Source organism: Rutilus rutilus, assembly GCF_951802725.1.
Source record: "Rutilus rutilus genome assembly, chromosome: 19".
Lineage (NCBI taxonomy): Eukaryota > Metazoa > Chordata > Actinopteri > Cypriniformes > Leuciscidae > Rutilus > Rutilus rutilus.
Genome location: NC_140232.1, coordinates 28,168,632 through 28,190,119, shown reverse-complemented (window position 1 = coordinate 28,190,119; position 21,488 = coordinate 28,168,632). Strand labels below are relative to the sequence as shown.

Sequence of the window (21,488 nt, the reverse complement as noted above, 5' to 3'; positions counted from 1 at the left end):
CGCCAAAGCGTGCCGTACCGAACCGAGCCGTACCGTACCATGCAGTGGAAAAGCGCCAAAAGCGTGCCGTGCCGTACCGAACCGAGCCGTACCGTACCATGCAGTGGAAAAGCGCCATAATTAATTACTAATTTTGCCTAATCCTTACAAAAATGTGCTCAGATGATCTTTGGAACGAGCTGACTTAACAGAAATTGTGTATTCATATTTTTTAGGGAACACTAAGTGGCGCTAAGTTCAAACTTCTCAAGTACCTTCTGGACATGTTGAGAATGATCCCTGTCTAATTTTGTGCCGATATGTCAAATCGTTTAAAAGAGATTGCAATTTATGACAAATGAAATTACAGTCCAATGGTTCTGGCAAAATTGATTGATCAAAGTTCTGCCAAGATCGGATGAACCATTGGTCTGTCATTTAATTTGTCATAAATTGCAATATCTTATCCTCCACCCAAGAAAGAACAAAATGTAACATTGTGTTGCACAAAACAAAAATCCTCATATTTTATAATCTCTGATGGTTCTTCCGTGTTGCATAATGTATTCAACCTTCATAGATATAAAAATAAATATACATTGATGGAGTCTGACTTAAGTTTGGCTCAAATAGCCTAAGTAAAGAAAAATAAGTAAGTATTAACTAATTGATACTAAATCAATATGAAAAGTACAAGTAATTTGATAAATAACAGCACAGCTGGTTATGACAATGGTGAGGTGCTGCTAAAGTCTGTGTTAGAGTAAACTCAAGGGAACTGCTCTGAATGATTCAGTGAGTGAGTGAGTCCTACATCAGTGGATCTCTGGTGCATAAGACAACAAAGCAAACTAAGAGAATAAAGATACATTTATTTATTTATTTGATAGGGACAATGCACATTAATTAACATATGCATTGAAACAACAAAAACAGACGTAAACATGCCAGATTATAGCCACAGGGCTAATTTACATCCGTAGTCCCTAGACAAATTACAGAAATAGAAAGATTATAACATACAAAAAAAAAAAAGAATACATACAAGCAAAATAAAAGAAGAGTCACTTAATGATCACAAGACTGGTTTGCTTTAAGCCACACTTTGAGTTTGGTTTTAAATGTAGAAAATGTAGGACATTCCCTGACAGTGATGGGGATACTGTTCCATAACTTACAGGCCTTCACAGACAGAGCATTTTGTCCAAAGGCTGTTCTTCTAAAAGGCACCTCACAGTCACCTCTAACGGAGGCCCGTGTCCTGGTACCACTGTGAGTCTTTGGTTTAAAGAAGTCCGACATGTCCGACATCTACACAACACCATGAAAAAATGCAAATGATACAGCATTTTATAACTATTTGACCTTTGAAGTTGGTATTCGCCTTTTATTAATACAAACATTTCTAGAGAACAGGAGAGTTGTCAAATTAACAAACTTTATCACGTCAAAACGTAGCCTATGTAAATAATGTATGTCCTATTTATAATTTGAAAACACACATTAAAGCTTACTTGAACAGACATTTCGTGCGCGTGGTCCAGTGAATTTTGCGATTCAGATTTGTGATTGACGAAATGAATAATTTCGATGAACCATCTGAATTTGCGAACCACTTCAAAAGAACTGAAATTATGGAAATTATTTACTTTTTTTGCAAATTACTTAATTTGCTTTTGCAGCAATCATTTAATGCATAGACTGTGTGCAAGTGAATGCCATTTTCATATTACACTTAACTATCCTGATACAATTAGATTTAAAAAAGGAAAGATATAGATTATAGATCTCCATAAGCACTCTCTAATTATTTAAAATAAATAATAAAAACCATAAAGACTACAACTTATTTTGCTGAGAAAGGAATCAACCACCCTTTTCATTTCCGTTAAAGTGCAATACAATACGCCAAATAATTTTCTTGAGAAGTGACATGGTAAAACATGTGTAGAAAAAAAGTTAATTCTTTGATTAAAAACAAAATTAATTACATCAATTCTAGCAATTATGCTTCCCTTTCTTTTGTTTATGGGCTTCCCTGAAGAGAGGAATTTGTCTTTCCACATTGCAAATGTGGGTTTTGTATTTCATCCCACATCACAAAAATCATGTGCGGCAGAAATCTGTGGACTAAAAGGATTTCTCTGTAATAGCAAGGGTGAAATTTGTCAACGTTCTCAGCTGGGACATGCAGACCAGCGGTTCTTACACCAAAGTGGGATGTAGGTTTGAGGCCAGCCTTTTCCAAACACATTCCCATGTAAACATCATCAATGGGCAGTATAATTATAGAGTGAGACATGTTGTAGATTGTTCTGGCAGTGAAGCCTGAGAGAAGAAAGCCTCCTCCACCACAGTAAGGAGGATAGCTCTCAGACTCCTGAACCTGCACCGGGACAAAGTATTTACTTGAAGAGCGTCTAATAGGCCCTACGTTCTGGATGAGGTGCCCGGTAAAGAGATGTTTACTTCCATCATTGTCCTCTTGACCTTGAAGATACTGAACCATGTTAAATGTATTGGCAAAGATGTCATCGTCCCCGTTTAAGAGAAATCTAGCCTGTGGGCACCATCTTTCCATCCACTCTAAGAAAAGGATCTGCTTCAGTGTGAGGTTAAAGAATGTATCATTGAAGTCCCACTGTAAAATGTCCTTGTTCTCATTGTTCTCCAGCTTCAATAACTTATTCAACCTGCGCTTCTCAAAGCCAGTTTTAGTTGTTCCGATTATGAAGACTCTACGGATCCACACACCTTTGTGCAGTCGTTCCTTAGCCCATGTTTTCCGCAGGACTTCTCGCCGCTCGTAGTTTTCTGGAGAACTCTTGATGACCAGCAGAAGGAAGACATCTGCAGAGTTCAGGGGTCCGCCACACTTATTAGGCAGGTCGAGCAGCATGGGAAAATTCCTACAGTGTCGGTAAAGCAGGAAATCTTGGATATGACCTGGCAGAGTAGAAAATCCAGTCACAGTATAAGCCGACATATTCTGCTGACAACGTGAAGACAAAGGCTGGAAAATTTTGGATCTGGGCAAATGGATTTGATGACGGAGCATCTCATATGTGTCTTTGCTATTTGATATCACGTCGTCTTCAATGTCATTTTTGTTCATTATAATGAAAAGACACACAACACCTGTGAGAATTAATGCTATTGTCTCTGCGTTTTCCTTTCTCATCTTCACACCTGTTTAGGAAAAGAGACACAATTCACAATATGAACACAAAAATTCTCTCAACAAGGATTTTTCAGACCTAATTACAAAATATTGATTCAAGGCTGTCCATGAAACTGAATTAATGAAAGAGATATTCAGCTAAAAATGTAAATTCTGCTCTCTGTTGTTAAACTATTACAGTGAATCATGTGTAGAAGTTGTATCAGTGCTCTGTGCCCTGTGTGGATGTAGTTTTCATGTTCTGTTGCAGTGAAGTCCTGACAAAAAATCAGCCTCAATGTGTCGAAGATAATGACTTTAAATGAACTAATTTGCGGAAAGAACAGAATACCATGGTCAGATACAATTTTCTGTACTGTTAACCTAATCGAAACATGTGGGAAAGGCATCAAGTGATTATCCATAAGACTATACTATGTTTCTCTATCCTAAGCCTGAGTTCGTTTATTGATTATGACTGATGTTATTTGATATGCACAACAGGGACCAATGGGACAGATGCACGTACTGTAGGAAGGGTTCGTATTGATGAGCCGCTAACAAAGTAATCTATTCACATAATGTTCTCTCTCTTAAAATGTAAGCGAGTGCAAATGTCAGCATTATAATATATATCTAAAGAATTGAAGTCTGTCAGGTAAAAGAAGAGCTTATTGATGCAGTTCAGTCTGTCTGATATTTTATTTCAACCGTTAGCCTACTCCTGATCAGAGGCTTCTGTAAATATTTAGTTTGTATATAGAGTTACTTACGTTTCAACTAAGTTTAATGATGCAACGCAAAAATATTTAGTTCTGCGTAAGTTGTATCTTAGTGCCCATTTACGTCAAAACTAGGCTAAGTTGTAACTTACGCACAGCTGGTGCAACCGGCCCCTGGGTGTCTATTTCATATATAGATATTCATACATGCGTCTAACTACAGTTGCAGACACACAGTCAACTTGCTCTCGAATGTTCACGGACCACTCCAATATGGCGGATGGCTTACGGATTGCGGCCCATTGAAACAACCGCTAATGAGGCATCTATGTACAGTTCTATGTGTGAACCCATGAATCCGGGGCGGTTCAGCGCAAAGAGGAGGCGTGTTCCGGCGCAAACGTTCCCTCATGCTATTTTACAGGTTTAGAAAACAATTGCGCCACTGACCGAAAAAAAACTGTTTAAAGTCAGTGGCGCGTTGCGCATGTTATTCATATGCTATTTGATAGATAGATAGATAGATAGATAGATAGATAGATAGATAGATAGATAGATAGATAGATAGATAGATAGATAGATAGATAGATAGATAGATAGATAGACATTTTATTATAAAAGCATACATCTAGCTTACACATTTACCCAAATTATCATACGCCTGTTTAACCGAAGTTAATTTGGGTGTGTTTCTCCATCCCCAACGTCCCTGACGAGAACGTCGGTCTCCTCAGCCTTGAACCGCTCCTCGCGTGCGCCTGGCAAATCCGCCGTTATAATAGGAATCCGCTTTAGAACAAGCGCGCCTGCTCTTAAAGGGAATGTGAGATGTCGCTCTGATTGGTTTATTTCACGTTACGCCCAAACCACACCTATGAATAATGAAGCTACTTCAGACCAACCCCTTTTAGATTTGCGCCAGGCGCAAGAGTCATTTATCCCGCCGGGAAAATAGCAACAGCGCCAAGACCCGCCCACAAAGTTACTTGCGCTTTGCGCTTTGACACTTGCGTTTCAGATCTTTAAAATAGGGCCCCATGTCTTTTGTTAGTGTACTTTTTACTCTTGAACTGTTTGGTACTCACAGTCTCTTTCACTCGAGCACATTCGTCACTTTTGGGCCAACAGGAAAAACATTCAGCTTTGTACGCATTTTGCGATGATGAAGAAGTTCAGAAGGTGAAACGGCCGTAGTACTGTGTGGGGTAGCGCTGTAGCTTTGCAAGAACTCAGTCACTGCATGTTTCTCTATTGAACATTGTTTTATTTAAAGCATTATTTATTTTATAAAGGTATTTGTAAAGGTAAAAATGCACTGGAAAAAATCGATTTAAGGGGGCAAATATTGTCCCTTACTGAAAAAGGTGTGACTGAGCGTATACGCAGAAGGATGTTAAAAACCTCATGGGGTACAGCTCTAAAAAGTTTGAGAACCACTGGGACTGGCTTAAGGAATAGAACAAAATAAACATCAACATCAAAGCACAATACACATACCAAGGGCAGAAAGTAGGCCTAATTCAAACAAATAGCATATCAATAACCATGTAGATTTTACAGACTGTGAGCTGAAGAGTAATATTCAGATAAAAAAAAATGTTTTTGAAGGAGAGAAGGGTGGATGTTTGATGGATGTCTTGAGGAAGAGCATTCCACAACCTCGAAGCCAATAGGCTAAAAGACTCCCAGACTACCAGACTATTGAAACCGACTGAAAATGACACAGCCCCACCTAAGATATTTTTCATCAGCCGCCACTGGATACAGCACGACTTGTTTCAGTCCCTTTCATTATAAAACCATAGACATTTAATAATAGGCTATATTTATGTCTGTGTATAAAAGTCTTTGTTACTGACTCACTGATAAAGACAGTAGGCTATTTGTAACTTCTCCGATGTCGGAAGTCACACACACTAAACTAAAATATTATTTACTGAACAATAATATTTAAACTTACAATAATAGCCATTATAAAACTATGATAATTTGTGTATAAGGAAATATCACATAGGGGTAGAGTGGGGGAAAACGCCCCCCTGGGGTAAAACGCCCCCCACCTGTTTTTCCCAAAATAACCACTAAAAGTAGTCAAGATACATTTGTACTGTTGCTATGCACTACGTTGATAACGGGGATATACAAATCTCTATGGAGAAGCTGACACCAGCGACACATTTGAAGAGAAGAGGATTACAGGGTCAATGCTATAATTTTCAGATATTATAAATAAGTGTTTAAGAGAATATTGTTCTGCAGGATATCGCAGTGATGTATGATAGATGAATAGTGAAGTCTGTAGTTTGAGATCATATATTATTTATAAGGAATAATAAAAAATTTTTTTTATAAAAAATAAATTAAAAAAACTCATAGCTTGTGGGGTAAAACGCCCCCTACGCTGAGGGGTAAAACGCCCCCCCTGGGGGCATAGTTTTTCTCTATCATAATTACTATAACAAAATATTTCTGTCAATCAAATCCTTTGTTTTACACTTAATGCAGTATAACTAGGTGGTAAAATCTAAATATTTGAACAAAACATGAAAAAATTACCTCAAGTGAGCATTAACTAGCTAGCTTGCTAGCAAAGTTAGCTCACTGATGGAAGGTAGTTAATTTTGCCTATTTTGAACATTGCTGAAATAAATACTAATATATATGCATGTTGATACATTACTTGCCTTTTACCTTTAGAGATTAAAAACTATTGTCTGTTAATTTTGCTGTTGATCTATGAAGCAAACTGGTTGGTAAGAAAGGGGGCATTTTACCCCACCTTGGGGGGCGTTTTACCCCACCGGTGGGGCAAAACGCCCCCTTTGTACAAAAATATTTTCAGTGAAAATACTAATCAATAATGAAGGCTGAGCAATTTTAATATTTGGTGAATAACTCCTGCCATAGTCACTCAAAAACCGGGATGGCAATTCTAGTCACATTTATGTTTTGTTTCACTGTATGTCACATTTTCCTTAAGGGGGGCGTTTTCCCCCACTCTACCCTATTGTGTTTTAAAAAAAATCATGACACTGCGAGAAAGTTTCCAATAGCCTACTGTTGTTGTTGTTTTTTTTTTTTTAGCTCAATAAGATCGATGGGACATTCTGTTGCTGTGCATGGGTTTCCAGCGGAAAGTCATTTAATGATGTTACTTTATCAAAGTAGTACTGAAATATGTTTTTGGCTTTAATGATTGTATTGAGTGAGAACCATTTTATAAAAGTGTGCCTATGACGACAGCCGTTCACAACACAACAGAGCACAGCGTAGATCGCAACGTATTGCTTAAGAATCATCATGTCTATAAAAGAGCCTATAGGCTACGCAGCACATCTTGTCGTCGCATTAGTTTAATTTTCTTAGAGCAACGGTCAAAACCAAAAATCATTTAAACGCATTTAAAATTAAAATTTTGATATTTTTCCTATCTTTGAAAAAAAAAAGAAAAAAAAAAGATTAATTTAAAACTAAAATGTTTAGTTATCTTTTTTTTTATCTTACCTGGCCGTTAATTAGCTTCTTCAGATGACGTCAAAAGTAGCCTAACATTTGAGTTTTTGTTCATGTCGAAATACTGTAGGTTACGCTTTAACAAACATTCCTGTATTCACTGCTGGAACTCGATCATCCTAATGAGGAAATAAACTGTGGAGCATCTATACTGATGTCTCTAGAGGAATGTGGTTTCAAAACAGTGTCAAGGAAGTGTCTCAAAACCTGATCTGCTGCCTACCTAACAAAATGATCTTTTTTCCTTTTTAGCCTGTCAATGTTAATCGTTTAGTTTTTTATCAAATCCATTTCACTGATCAGTTTTGGACATTTTTGTTTACTTTTGTATAGGTTACTATATTCAATTGTGTTTTGCAAACCAGGTCAAAACCAGTAGTCTAAAACAAACCCAGCAAGCAATTTCGCGTCTAATAGCCGTCTAAACACAGCCCAGACGTCTAAGCTAAATCGAGGCTAATTTTGGGCTGTCAGTAAAAATCTAATAGACGTCTAAACATAGCCCAAGAATAGACAGCTATTGAATGACTACATATATACCTCTAATAGACGTCTAACCATAGCCCAAGAATAGACAATCAGACAGCTATTGAACGACTATATTTATACGTCCAACGTCTAACCATAGCCCAAGAATAGACTAGTCATCAATTAGAACGCTATTAAACGACTACATATATACGTCTAATAGACAGGCAATATGGGTCTAGGCTAAAACAAGGCTGATTTTGGGCTGTCAGTGAAAATCTAATAGACGTCTAACCATAGCCCGACTAGTCATCAATTACACTACATATACATGTAATAGACAACAAAATGAGGCATAAGGATTCTTTTCACCCAAATATAACAGGTTCTCATAAATGAAAATCCATCCAAACTAATTGAATATAAAGGGATTTATTTTGAACAATTATATAGACAACAACAACTTAGACAACATTCAAACATAAAAATGAACAAATAAAACATTGGAAAAATATGTAAAACAAATTAAGATATTAAAATTTAAGAATTAACTGTTTACTTTTGATCCATAACCCCCACCCCCTGCCCTCCCTGGTGCTTGTTTGAAATTATTAGAAATTGCATTTTTTATTTCACATTCCGTAGCTGATGGAAAGCTGGTCATCACTGCGTCTGCCAAATGAGAAAAAGGAAATTATTATTGCTAAAGAAAAGCATTGTTGACAGTCATTTAACTAATTACAGTCAATCACTTTTGCTAGGATGCACACTAGAGCTGGCCAATATAGAGTTAACAGAATATAGATTGAGACTATATAATTTATATCAATATAGACAATAATTTATATCAATATTATAAATAAATTTATATCAATAATTGAACATTTTTGCTCGCATAATGGTGATGCAATACAGGGTGTAACGATACGCATATTAAATTTTGGTATGTTTTAGCTTACCTTAAGGACGTCCAAGATGTAGGTGTCTTTGTTTCCGCAGTAGTTTCAACTTTGATTTTTTAGGTCAAACTGTTCTTGTCTGTCAGTCATATAATGCAGGTCTATGGTCACCACCTAAAAAGGCCATGCACAGAGAAGTCCAAATTAAACAATTCCCCATCGTAAGTAGGCCTACACATTAATGGCCTAAGACACGAAACGAGCAGTCTGTGTGAGAAAATGAACAGTATTTATATCGTTTTTACCTCTTGTACACAGCCACGTCCAAGTGATATGAGGGCTCGCGTGCTTCCAGGTGTGTGACGCGTCCGTGTTCTGGCTTAGTTTGCGCAAGCGGTGCACTTAGACTAAGCCAGAACGCGCACACACCGAAGCACGCGCGCCCTCAGATCACTTAGACGTGGCTGTGTATAAGAGGTAAAAACGATACAAATACTGTTCGTTTTCTGACACAAACCGCTCGTTTTGTGTCTTAGGCCATCAGTGTGTACTTATGGTGGGGAATTGTTTAATTTGGACTTCTCTGTGCATGCTCTTTCAGGTGGTGACCATATAGACCTGCATTATATGACTGACAGACAAGAACAGTTTGACCTAAAAATATAAAAATTGAAACTACTGCGGAAACAAAGACACCTACATCTTGGATGCCCATAAGGTAAGCTAAAACATATCAAAATTTTATTTCAAAGTGAACTATCACTATAAGTCATTCTTTATCACTTACTCATATAACTCTAATAAACATAAAAAGATACTTATAGGCGTAGTTCACTTAAAAAAAAAAAAAAAAAAAAAAAAAAAACCATGTAATCATTTACTCACTTTCACTTGGTTCCAAACCTGTATGGCTTTCTTCTGTTGAACACACACACAAAAAAATATTTTGATGAATGTTGGTAACAAGACATTTAATGGTAGTCATTGACAAGTGTTCTGTATATTCAATTGTTGTACTTTGACTGATTGCTGGATAATTTGCAATAAACTGTCTTTAAATCAAATAAAGTGGATTACATCACTCCAGTTCTGAGGTTTTTACACTGGCTATCTGTCTGTCAAAAAATTCATATCAAAAACCTACAGTTGGTTATTAAATTAACATTTTAAGGCCAAAGTAAATTTCTAATCTGATGCACTATGAACCATCCAGAGCAGACCACTCAGGTCATCTGGGACAGTAGCCAGCTACTTTTATATCTCCAAAGTCAAAACAAAACATGGAGAAGCAGCATTCAGTTTTATATCTGAAACAAATTCACTGAAAACTGAATGTATGCTGGATATTGTAATTATTTAAAAACAAGTTTAAAGACTTTATGTTTGCCACTACCTTTTATTAAAACGAATCAAAAACTATTATTTATTACTCTAATTTAAAAACAATATACTGGTATCTTTATAATAATAAAAATAGTAATGATAAGTTTCATAGTTTCATGCTTACCACATTCATTGAATTTAGATACATTTGCAATAACACGTGCAGGTAACGTTAACTTTTTGGGAAAAAAAAATAGTACTCTGCAATGTTAATGTTAAAATGTCACGGTTTCTACACATTATAACAACTAACTAATTTAAACAATGAACATATCAAAAATAACACGCATACTTACAAGATCAAAGTAGAAATGTGAAGGTTTTCACTCAGACTGTTGCTCGCCCGTTGCTCTCCGACAGCTGCCTCGTGTAAAATAAAATGGGGGAAATGTTTATCGCGAAATTTGGCTAAAGTGATCTAGTCGCGCAATGCCAGCAGTAGTCCCAGTAGACATGTCTCAGTAGTGTTTCGATTGTGCCATCTAGCGGTTGGGAAATGCAATTGCATTTGATTTGATTTTTTTATCGTCTATGAATGTTATGTTTCTCTTACGAGAGGTCTCTCGTACTGCGTAAGATATCTTACGCTAGGGGAAAATCCTTTTTCCGCGAGATATTGAAGCCAAAAATTATCCTTAATTTTGTAATAATGCAAAACGCGTTGCGGCAGCATGCAGACATAGGCGAGACAGCTCGCGCGCCTATTGGCTGCTCTGCGGCAACTGCAGCAGCCTATCGAGCGAGGCCTGGCGTGACGCCAGACCCAATCAGGGCACTTCGCGCCCGCTGCGTCACGTCCCGCCGAAATGGGCGTGGTCTAGGCCTATAAATACCGCTCGCAGGCAGCTATTATCTGATTTTTCATCCTTCAAGCGAAGCACACGCATCGCTGGAGCCGGAGAAGAAGCCGCGCCGTCTGAGAGAGAGCACCTTCAGCGGGACGAGTCACTGAAGTCGCTGGCCGCGCCGCCTTCCTGCCTTCCTGCTGCGCTTTCCGGCGCTTATATCCTTTTATTACTCTGTACTTTTGTGTGTGTGTGTCGCCGCCGCGACACACATTCTAAAAGAGCTAGCGTCTTTTTAAAGATGCCTTCCTGCGGCTCGTGCAGAGCCACACTCAGCGACGGGGACCGCCACGTGATTTGCGTTTCCTGCCTGGGTGAGGAACATGCAGCTCTCGCGCTCACTGACGGCGGCTGCCCTCACTGCGAGCTGATGGCAATGGCGACTCTGAGGACTCGCCTAGCCTTCTTCACCGAGACTGCTCCCCCGCCCGCCGCGGCGTCGCGCCGTAAAAAGCGCCGTGCCCAGCGGGCCCCGGAACCCTCCCTCAGCCGCCAAAGCTCGCCGGTTCGCCCGCTTGTTTCCCCGGCTTCGTCAGCCTCGCTTCCTGACGGACAGCGGCCGCCGTCTGCCGCCGCTTCCGTTGACATCGTGGATGAGGAAGCCCTGCTGGGAGAGGATGATTCCTGCTCTATCCTGGCGTCAGGCAGTGAGGATTGGGTGGGCTCTGAGGACCCCGCGCCCCCTGCCCGCATGTCTTCAGGCAAGAGAGCGTCCATTGAGACGGAGCTCACGCGAGTACTCGCACAGGCCTCGGCCTCGAGTGGTCTTCGCCTGAGCAGCCCGCTCACAACCGGCTGGATGGATTTTTCCTGCCTGGGGAGCGCGCTTCGCCTGCGTCCAGACCGGCGCTTTTTCCGGGCAAGCTGCGTCAGCGCTGCACACCATGGCAACGCTTCAGATCTTCCAGGCCGATCTCCTCCGTAAGCTGGATAAGGAAGGGCCTGACGCGATCTGCGTGCCGGACTTAAGGAGTGCCACGGACCTCGCTCTCCGTGCTACTAAGTCTGCAGCGCAAGCCATTGGACGGAATATGGCCTCTCTCACCGTGACTGAGAGACATCTTTGGCTGACGCTCTCGGAAATGGCCGAGTCTGAGCGCACCGCGTTCCTCGACGCCCCGCTTTCCGCCACAGGCCTCTTTGGATCCTCCGTCAAGGATTTCGCGGAGAGATTCGCAGAGGTACAGAAAGCGTCACAGGCTATGAAGCACTTCCTCCCGAAGCGCTCCAGCTCTGCAGCAGGCCGTGCGAAACCGTCTGCTCAGAGCTCACAGCCACAGCCACCGTCCACTGCCTCCACTTCACAGCGCCGCCAGGCCCGAAGCGCGAGACCGCGCTCCCGCTCATCCGGTCGCCACCCCGCTGTACGTGGCCCGCGACCTAGGATCACGGTGAAGCCCGAGGCCCCGAAGTTGTCCTAGCACAGCTAGGAAAACGACGGTGTTTAAGTCCCGCTGCGGCCAGACTCACACCAAAGCTATTCGCTCGTCCAGTTCCAGCAAATGTGACTGTTCCAGTGTTTTCTGCAGCCAACAAGTCGGTTCTGTCACCCGCTTGCCTGCACACAAATGCCGTTTTCACGGCTACCCAGATAAATTCCCAAAAGAGTGTATTTTCTGGTGTCCCGGCCACGGCCGATGGTGTTTCATGTGTAGTAAGAATGCCCACTGCCCAGTGCCCATCCCTACACACAAGCACAGCCTGTCACACAGGGCTCGCGCACGTAAAACCGACTCAGATCGGTTGCGCTTCAAACATGGTGAAAGTGCCCACTACCCAGTGCCCACTAACACCGCGTTGTGCATGTCTCATGGTTTCTGTAAAAACGAAACCAACGTGCACTCGCTTCACGCAAGCGAACGATGTTTTCGGTGTGATAGATGTGCCCGCTGTCCCGCGCCCACATCCACACATAGACATGACAGTTCCCACGGGAACCGCCCAGCCCTCCCCCTCGCGGCTGACCACCGCAGAGGAGTCGAGCGCGGGCAATCTGCCCGCTGTTATCAGCGCGCCCCATGCCTCAAATGTCACGAGCGCGATGCTTGTGTTGCAGCACGCCGAAGCCTCTCCATCGCTGAGCGAGCGGAGCGCGCTTCGTATTCAACCCCTAGCTATCCATGCAGACGCATGGGCAAAGCTGCCCGGGGTTTCGAAGTGGGTGCTGAACATTATAAAAAGAGGCTATTCGCTGCAGTTTCGCCGACGCCCTCGCCGCTATGTGGCGCGCGTCGAGACCACGGTAAAAACAGAAGTAGCACATTTACTTCGAGCCGAAGTGACGAAACTATTGAGCAAAGGGGCCATAGAGCCTCTCTCTCAAGTTCAGAGCGAAGGAGGGCTATACAGCAGATACTTCCTGGTACCGAAAAAAGACGGGGGTCTCAGACCCATACTAGATCTAAGGCAACTGAACAAAGTGCTTGTGAAGCGACAGTTCAGGATGCTCACGACCAGACAAATCCTTGTGCAGATTCGCCAAGGAGATTGGTTTGTGTCAATAGATCTGAAAGACGCGTATTTTCAAATACAGATAGCGTCACGTCACAGGCGATATTTGAGATTCGCCTTCGAGGGCCAGGCATATCAGTACACAGTCCTGCCATTCGGTTTGTCCCTGGCACCCCGTACATTTACGAAGTGCATGGACGCGGCGCTCGCACCCCTCAGAATGAGAGGCATACGAGTGCTGAACTATTTGGACGATTGGCTGATTCTTGCGCAATCTCGCGTAGTGCTCATAGAACACACGACCATTTTACTCGATCACCTCGAGGATTTGGGTCTCAGTGTCAATTGGGCGAAGAGCTCTCTGTTACCCAGTCAGAAGATATCTTTCCTGGGCACAGAATTGGACTCGCTGTCCATGATAGCGCGACTATCACCACAGCGCGCGGTAGACATTCAGCGCACAGCGAACGCGTTTCGCTGCGGCGCGTCTGTCCCGCTCAAGAAATTTCAGAAGATGCTAGGTCTCATGGCCTCAGCATCGTCAGTGCTCCAGCTGGGCCTGCTCCGCATGCGCCCGCTGCAGTTTTGGCTGAAAGCGCGAGTCCCACGCAGAGCGTGGGCATCCGGTTCGCTTCGCCTCAGGGTCAATCAGAAGTGCGTCACAGCTCTGAAACCTTGGAGAGCGAACGACTGGTACCAATTAGGTGTAAGCCTGGGGACTTCCTCGAGGGTGAAAGTGGTGTCCACGGACGCGTCCACCTCGGGATGGGGAGCGCTGCTCGAGGGCAGACCGTTCTTCGGCCAGTGGTCGGAACGGGAGAAGCTCCTGCACATAAACTGCCTCGAAATGCTGGCAGTAGACAACGCGCTGACGCGTTTTTGTCCCCAGATAAAAGGACGCCACGTCTTGGTCCGTTCGGACAACATGTCTGTGGTGTCCTACATAAATCGCCAGGGCGGCCTCAGGTCCAAGAACCTGTACAGGCTGGCAGAACGCCTCCTGGTATGGGCTCAGTGCAACCTGCGCTCGCTCAGAGCAGCGCACGTGCCAGGGCTCCTGAACATAGGACCGGACAGACTGTCCAGGAACAATGTTCCGGCAGGCGAGTGGTCTCTACACCCACAGACAGTCCAACTGCTGTGGAAGAAATTCGGCAGAGCGGAAGTAGACCTGTTTGCTTCTCAAGAAAACGCTCACTGTCAGGAATTTTTCTCAAAGAGCAGGAGCGCGCTGGCCCATGTGTGGCCCCGCCGCCCGCTCTATGCTTTTCCCCCCGTCTCTCTCCTGCCTCAGGTGATAGAACGGATCAGGGAAGAAGGATGCTCAGTACTGCTGGTGGCACCGTTCTGGAAAAACAAACCTTGGTTCCCAGTCGTGATGCAGTTAGCAAGTACTGCCCCGTGGCCAGTACCAGTGAGGAGAGACCTCCTCTCACAGGCCCACGGTTCGATCTGGCATCCTCACCCGGAACTGTGGTCCCTTCATGTCTGGGCCATCAACGGGTACATGTTGGACTCCCTGAAGGAGTATTAAACACGATCACGCAGGCTAGAGCTCCGTCTACGAGACGACTCTATTCCTCGAAATGGTCAGTGTTTTCGGGCTGGTGCACAGCCCGTGGTGTGTCACCCACAGACTGTGGTGTGGCGGAGGTGCTTTCCTTCCTACAAGAGCTGTTGGATGGGGGCAGGGCCCCCTCCACGCTCAAAGTTTATGTGGCGGCTATAGCAGCGTTCTCAGAAACAACGCTTGGTCAGTCAATAGGAAGGAACGATTTAGTCATCCGCTTCCTTAGAGGGGCTAAGAGACTGAATCCTCCCAGACCTCCCTCAGTCCCCGTATGGGACCTTTCTACGGTTCTGGAAGCCATGAAAGGTGCGCCATTTGAGCCTTTACAGTCAATCGATTTGAAACACCTGTCTTTCAAGACGGTGTTTTTGCTGGCTCTCGCTTCGGTGAAGCGCATAGGGGATCTATAGGCAAACTGTGTAAGACCCACATTCCCCCATCAGTTCAGGCCGTACCCCGCCCTGTCTGTATGATGAAATTCGCGTCTCAGCGACGCTACCATATGTGGAAGAGTGCGGCTTCGCCCCTCCCTCTTCCTGGACTCCCTGTGAGTTCCCTGAGTGATTGTGCACTATATGTACCCCGGGCTTTCGCCCTTGGGTCTTTGGTGTCAGATCTCAGCATGCACGGCGTTTTGCATTGGGTCCCCTAGCGTAAGATATCTTACGCAGTACGAGAGACCTCTCGTAAGAGAACGTACTCGGTTACTAACGTAACCTCGGTTCTCTCTAGAAGAGGGAACGAGTACTGCGTATCTTGCCGTGCATGCACACGCTCTGGTTGCTTCGATGATGAAAAACCAGATAATAGCTGCCTGCGAGCGGTATTTATAGGCCTAGACCACGCCCATTTCGGCGGGACGTGACGCAGCGGGCGCGAAGTGCCCTGATTGGGTCTGGCGTCACGCCAGGCCTCGCTCGATAGGCTGCTGCAGTTGCCGCAGAGCAGCCAATAGGCGCGCGAGCTGTCTCGCCTATGTCTGCATGCTGCCGCAACGCGTTTTGCATTATTACAAAATTAAGGATCATTTTTGGCTTCAATATCTCGCGGAAAAAGGATTTTCCCCTAGCGTAAGATATCTTACGCAGTACTCGTTCCCTCTTCTAGAGAGAACCGAGGTTACGTTAGTAACCGAGTACGTTATGTGTGACAGAAAACATAATTGGCCGGTTTCACAGACGAGGCTTAAGCCTAGTCCCAGACTAAAATGCATGTTTGTGCTGAAAGTAACTTGCACTGACATATCTTAAAATATGTCAGTGCCATTGTTTTGTCACAAGATGCACACCATTAATGTTTTTTTTGTTTGTTTTTTTCTAAGACACGTTTATAAAAGCTACTTAAATGTCCTAATTGAACTAAGGCTCAATCCTGGCTTAATCTAAGCCCTGTCTGTGAAACCAGGCCATTAAGCTGTGTGAGCGAAAACATTTCAAAGACTAATATTCTTATACTATATCGCTGGTCTGAATCTGGGCTATAGCCAAGCCGTATGTAGACCAGATTGCCTTGATTTCGCCAGGTGGGCTAAAGCAGACCGCATATAGCCCATCCAATTCGGAGCTAAATCGTGACTACAGATCGACCATGTCTTGAAATGACATATTGAACCTTGTAGATATCATACCAATGCGAACATGATGGAATATTAACCATTTCATGCACTGCCTGGCAAAAAACAACAATTAATCAGTTTTGACTAAAAGTGGGCTACAATAGCCGGGTCTGAATACGAGCTAAATCGTGGCTACGCACAGCCTACACATATAACATGTAAAATAAAGTAAACCAAACAACTTGTAATCACAGTAGACTTGGCTTACATGATGGAATATAACACATCTCACAAGTTATTTTGGAAAAAAAATACATTTATCCAGATTAAATGTTATTTGGGCTAAAAGTGGGTTACACATAGCCGGACTATATCGGGTCTATATTTAACCCAGACGTTGAAATGACGGCTATTGCTTGCTGGGAAACTATAAAAAGCTGATGTAGTTTGTGGACCTTTCACTTTAAGCTAACAATGAAACGTGTTGCATGACATGACATGTTACAGGACAGGCTTAGCAACAAATTTACTACAAAAGTATGTTACCAGTTGAGTAACTGCAAACAAAATAAACGTACTCGGTTACCTAACGTAACCTCGGTTCTCTCTAGAAGAGGGAACGAGTATTGCGTAAGTTGCTTACGCTACGGGAAAGTTGTCTTTTTTCGAGATCTGAAGCCAAAAAATTATCCTTAATTTTGTATTTATTGTCAACGCAGTGCGGCAGCCAGCAGACCATAGCAGGCTGTATAAGCGTGCTCATTGGCTGTCCTGCGGCAACTGCAGCAGCCTATCGGTGAGCCCTGCGTGACGTCACGCCCAATGAGCCACGCGCCTCAGCCCACCAGAATGGGTGTGGCTAGCGTGTATAAAAGCTCACAGGCTGAAACTCTGATTTTCATGTCTTCAGCGAAGCTCTACGCATCGCTGGACTCTGAGAGAAGCTGCCACTGTTGAAACAAGCGACCAGCAAGCTTAGGACAGCGTCTGAGGAAGCTGGTCATCTTTGCTGCCTTCAGCCATCCGTGCCTGCTACGCTATCCGGCGTCATATATCCTTTTTCTGCTGTGTGTGTTCGCCGCTGCGACACACACTCTTCTAAAAGAGAAATTTCCATACGAGGCGTGGTTTCAAATGCCTCGCACCTCTCACTTTCCGCTCTCTCTCTCCCTCTGCTCGAGCCGCGCAAACTGCGCCGTTCGCAAGGGATGTCAGAAGCGGATGGTCACGGGGCTAGCTTCTTTACTTTACAAGAAAGCTACCCCGCCCTCGCGCGTCACTCACCGGCGAAAAGAGAGTGTTTTAGTCCCAACGAGGCCGGACCAACCTCCATTTCTCACACATTTCTCAGTACCCTCTTAAGTTCAGGCGACTGGAAATATATATATTGCAGTAAACAAGCCTGTTATAATACATGCACGCCTGCAAACAAACGCCGACGCAAAACTTGATGACGCTCTCTCTTCCCGCTCTCTCTCCCTCTGCTCGAGCCGCGCAAACTGCGCCGTTCGCAAGGGATGTCAGAAGCGGACGATCACGGGGCTAGCTTTCTTTACAAGAAAGCTACCCCCCCCCCCTCGCGCATCGCTGGAAATATCAATATTGCAGTAAACGAGCCTGTTATATTACATCAGAGGTCTTCATTCCTGCTCCTGGAGAGCCACTGTCCTGCAGAGTTTAGTTCCAACCCTAATTAAACACACCTGAATCAGCTCATCAAGCTCTTCAGAATCACTTGAGTATTCAAAGGCAGGTGTGCTGAAGCAGGTTGGAACTAAACTCTGCAGGACAGTGGCTCTCCAGGAGCAGGAATGAAGACCTCTGTATTACATGCACGCCTGCATACAAACGCCGAAGCAAACATGATGACCCCGTTCGCGTGCGTCACTCACCGGCGAAGGAGGAAAGAGAGTGTTAGTCCCGCCGAGGCCGGACCAACCTACATTTCTCACACATTTCTCAGTCCCCTCTCAAGTTCAGGCAACTGGAAATATCAATACTGCAGTAAACGAGCCTGTTATAATACATGTCATGCACGCCTGCAAACAAACACCGACACAGAACATGACGCTCTCTTATGCTTGCGCTAACTGAAAGCTTATGTGTTTTCCCCCTGTGGCTCAGTGGTGAAATCTTAAGCTTTCGGGCCAGAGACCCGTATTCAAATCCTGGCTCTGGCGGCAGATCAAAATTATGCTGTTTGCTTCACCGAGCTCGCGGCCAGCTTCTTACATACAGAAAGCGAACCCGCCTATCGCACCCTCCCGCTCTCAGGATGGTGTTCGAGTATTTATGAGTGTCTAAACCAGGCCTATTCAAATAGCAGCCCGCAGGCAAATTTGGCCCGATTGAAATTTATTCTGGCCCGCGGCAGATAAAAAATAAATTAAATTAAATTAAAAAAAAGTCAAAAAATAAAAAATCATGCCGCGGCGCACAGACAAGAGTACAGGCAAAGATTCTAGAGCGGAGCAGGTCGTCTCCATTGTGACAAACACTCATTCTCGCTGATTCGATGTTCTCACCCTGCCTATGAACATGCATCTAACATGGCATTGTCCAAGCCAAACCGCAAAGTTGACAGAGAAAATCGTAAGTTTCAGAGTGAATGGACGGAGAAGTACTTATTTACTGTGCCAACTACGGCAAGAGGGACCGATAGACCTGTGTGTTTACTGTGCAACGAATCAGTGGCCGTGGCCAAAGAATATAATGTGAAGAGACATTTTACTACAAAACATTCATCTTTTTCTGCGCAATACCAAGAGGGCTCAGTGGAGTCCTCGACAGTTTTCAGCATCCCTCCACCACCCCATCTCCTCACACTTACCTGGTTATCTTTCTAACCAAGAGATACGGGGGGAGTACTCTGGGTTCGGGCCCAATTTCCAAGCTCGGAGCCCTCCCCCCGGACAGCACGCCAAATACGCATAACTATTTATTCTCTGATCATTTGTAAGTGTGAACTCGTGAATTAAAGACTGCATGCTGGCGGTTGTTGACGAAATGATTGTTGACCAAAAAATGAAAGACCACGTGTCCTCATCTATTAAAAAAGTACCACTGTCAGACACTTCGTAGAGTGGATTTACTAGCAAAGGATGTATTTAATAAACTACTGGAAAACATCCAAAAAACGGAGCTGATGTCCACTGCTATTGACGAATCGACAGATACAACTGATGTGGCCCGCGTTTATGTGAGATTTTACGATGGAGTTCGCTTTCGTGAGGAGCTTCTGGGACTCATTCCACTGGAGGGACAGGTGAAGTGCTGTTTCAAAATGTTGTTGCGTTTTTCAGTGAGCATAAACTGGATTTACAAAAGGTTTGCTTGCTAGTAACGGATGGAGCACCAGCTATGCTCGGAAGAGTGCAAGGACTAACAGCCAGACTGTCAGCTGTGGCACCTCAAATGCAGTTTTTACACTGCATTATTCACGAGTCTGTCTTGTGCGCGAAGCTCAGCGGTGAATTAAAAAACACTATGGACAAGGTCACAAGCATTGTCAACTTCATCCGCTCAACTTCAAGCCTTCAGCATCGTCTTTTTCGTCTGTTGCTTGATGAGACTTCTGAGCACGCTGACTTACTGGCTCATTGCGATGTCAGGTGGCTCAGTAAAGGAAACGTTTTGGATCGTTTTTGTGATCTCCGCGGTGAGATTATTTCTTTCCTTCGCACAAAACGAGCGGCTCATTTCTTGGAGCACATGCTTGATGAACAGTTCATGACACACGTTAATTTCCTCTGTGACATTTTTGGACACTTAAACTCACTAAATTCAGAGTTACAGGGGCGAGAGAAATGAATTGCGGATTTGGTTGAGAGATTGTGTGCTTTCAAAACAAAGCTGAATGTATTTGTGTCTGACCTAACCACAAACAAGTTGATGCACTTTACACCCCTTCCTACATTTTTGAGCAGTACGCCAGGGGCAAAAGTCATGCCAACTGAATTCATGACAAAGCTGACTGAAAACTTCAGTGACAGATTTCAGGGCTTTAGTCTCCCAATGGAGGTTATGCAGTTTACTCGCGATCCATTCTCAATAAACCATGACTCAAACTTCATTGCAAAAGTTAAAGAGCTCATGCCTAACATTGATGACAGTGCTCTTCAGCTAGAAATGATTGATATCCAGTCTTCACTTGCTTTGAAACTGCACTTGCAGTCTGAAGGTCCAATCAACTTTTAGTGTAACCATATTAGCCAGGCTAAATACCCCACAATTAAGAAAGTGTCTGTGCTGATACTGACAATGTTTGGATCCACCTACACATGCGAGTCTTGCTTTTCTCATATGAATGCAATCAAAACAAAGGCACGTTGCTGCCTGAGCAAGTTATCCCAGTGCCTGAGAATTGCATTATGTTAAAATGGCAAAAGCAAATCGTTGTCACTTCTCCCACTGAGTCACATACTCTCACTGATAAATAAGGTCAACTAAATGAGTAAAAAAATATTCTTGTTATAGTTAGTTTTCATCAAGAGTATGTTTACAGCACATAGTTAGCAGATTTGTACTTACTGTACACTTGAAATGTTTTTTTTTTCTAGGTTTAAAATGTGTAGGCTACTCACTGTCTGAAAGATAGCCTACTTCAGGGATATTTGAATGTTGTTATTTCCCAAATAAGATTTAATACTTGAAACTGCAATTTTAGTTTTGCACTTATGACAGCTTTATTTTGATATATATATATATATATATATATATATATAAAATATATATATATATAATATATATATATATATATAATATATATATATATATATATATATATATATATATATAATATATATATAAGCTATTACACTGTAAAAAATCCAACTTGCAAATTGTTAACTCAGTTTAAAATTTTAAGTTGATTGGGCAAATTTTTTACTGCAATGTTGAGTTTACTTATAAAAACTATTTAACTGCAAGTGCTCTACTATTTT

General features: G+C 43.2%; 1 protein-coding gene across 1 annotated transcript; it reads right to left on the bottom strand.

Annotated features, from left to right (window-relative positions):
• Window positions 1-1,856: 1,856 nt before the first annotated feature.
• Window positions 1,857-7,503, bottom strand: LOC311278872 (N-acetyllactosaminide beta-1,3-N-acetylglucosaminyltransferase 3-like). Its single transcript, XM_084389959.1, has 2 exons — window positions 7,366-7,503; window positions 1,857-3,168 (listed from the first exon to the last, which is right to left on the bottom strand). The coding sequence occupies exon 2, from the start codon at window positions 3,158-3,160 to the stop codon at window positions 2,006-2,008; it is 1,155 nt and encodes a 384-aa protein (XP_084246085.1). The 5' UTR covers window positions 3,161-3,168; window positions 7,366-7,503; the 3' UTR covers window positions 1,857-2,005.
• Between the last annotated feature and the right edge of the window lie 13,985 nt (window positions 7,504-21,488).

Excerpts from the sequence above, each read along its gene's own strand:
- LOC311278872 (XM_084389959.1), bottom strand. The coding sequence starts at position 3,160 with ATGAGAAAGGAAAACGCAGAGACAATAGCATTAATTCTCACAGGTGTT.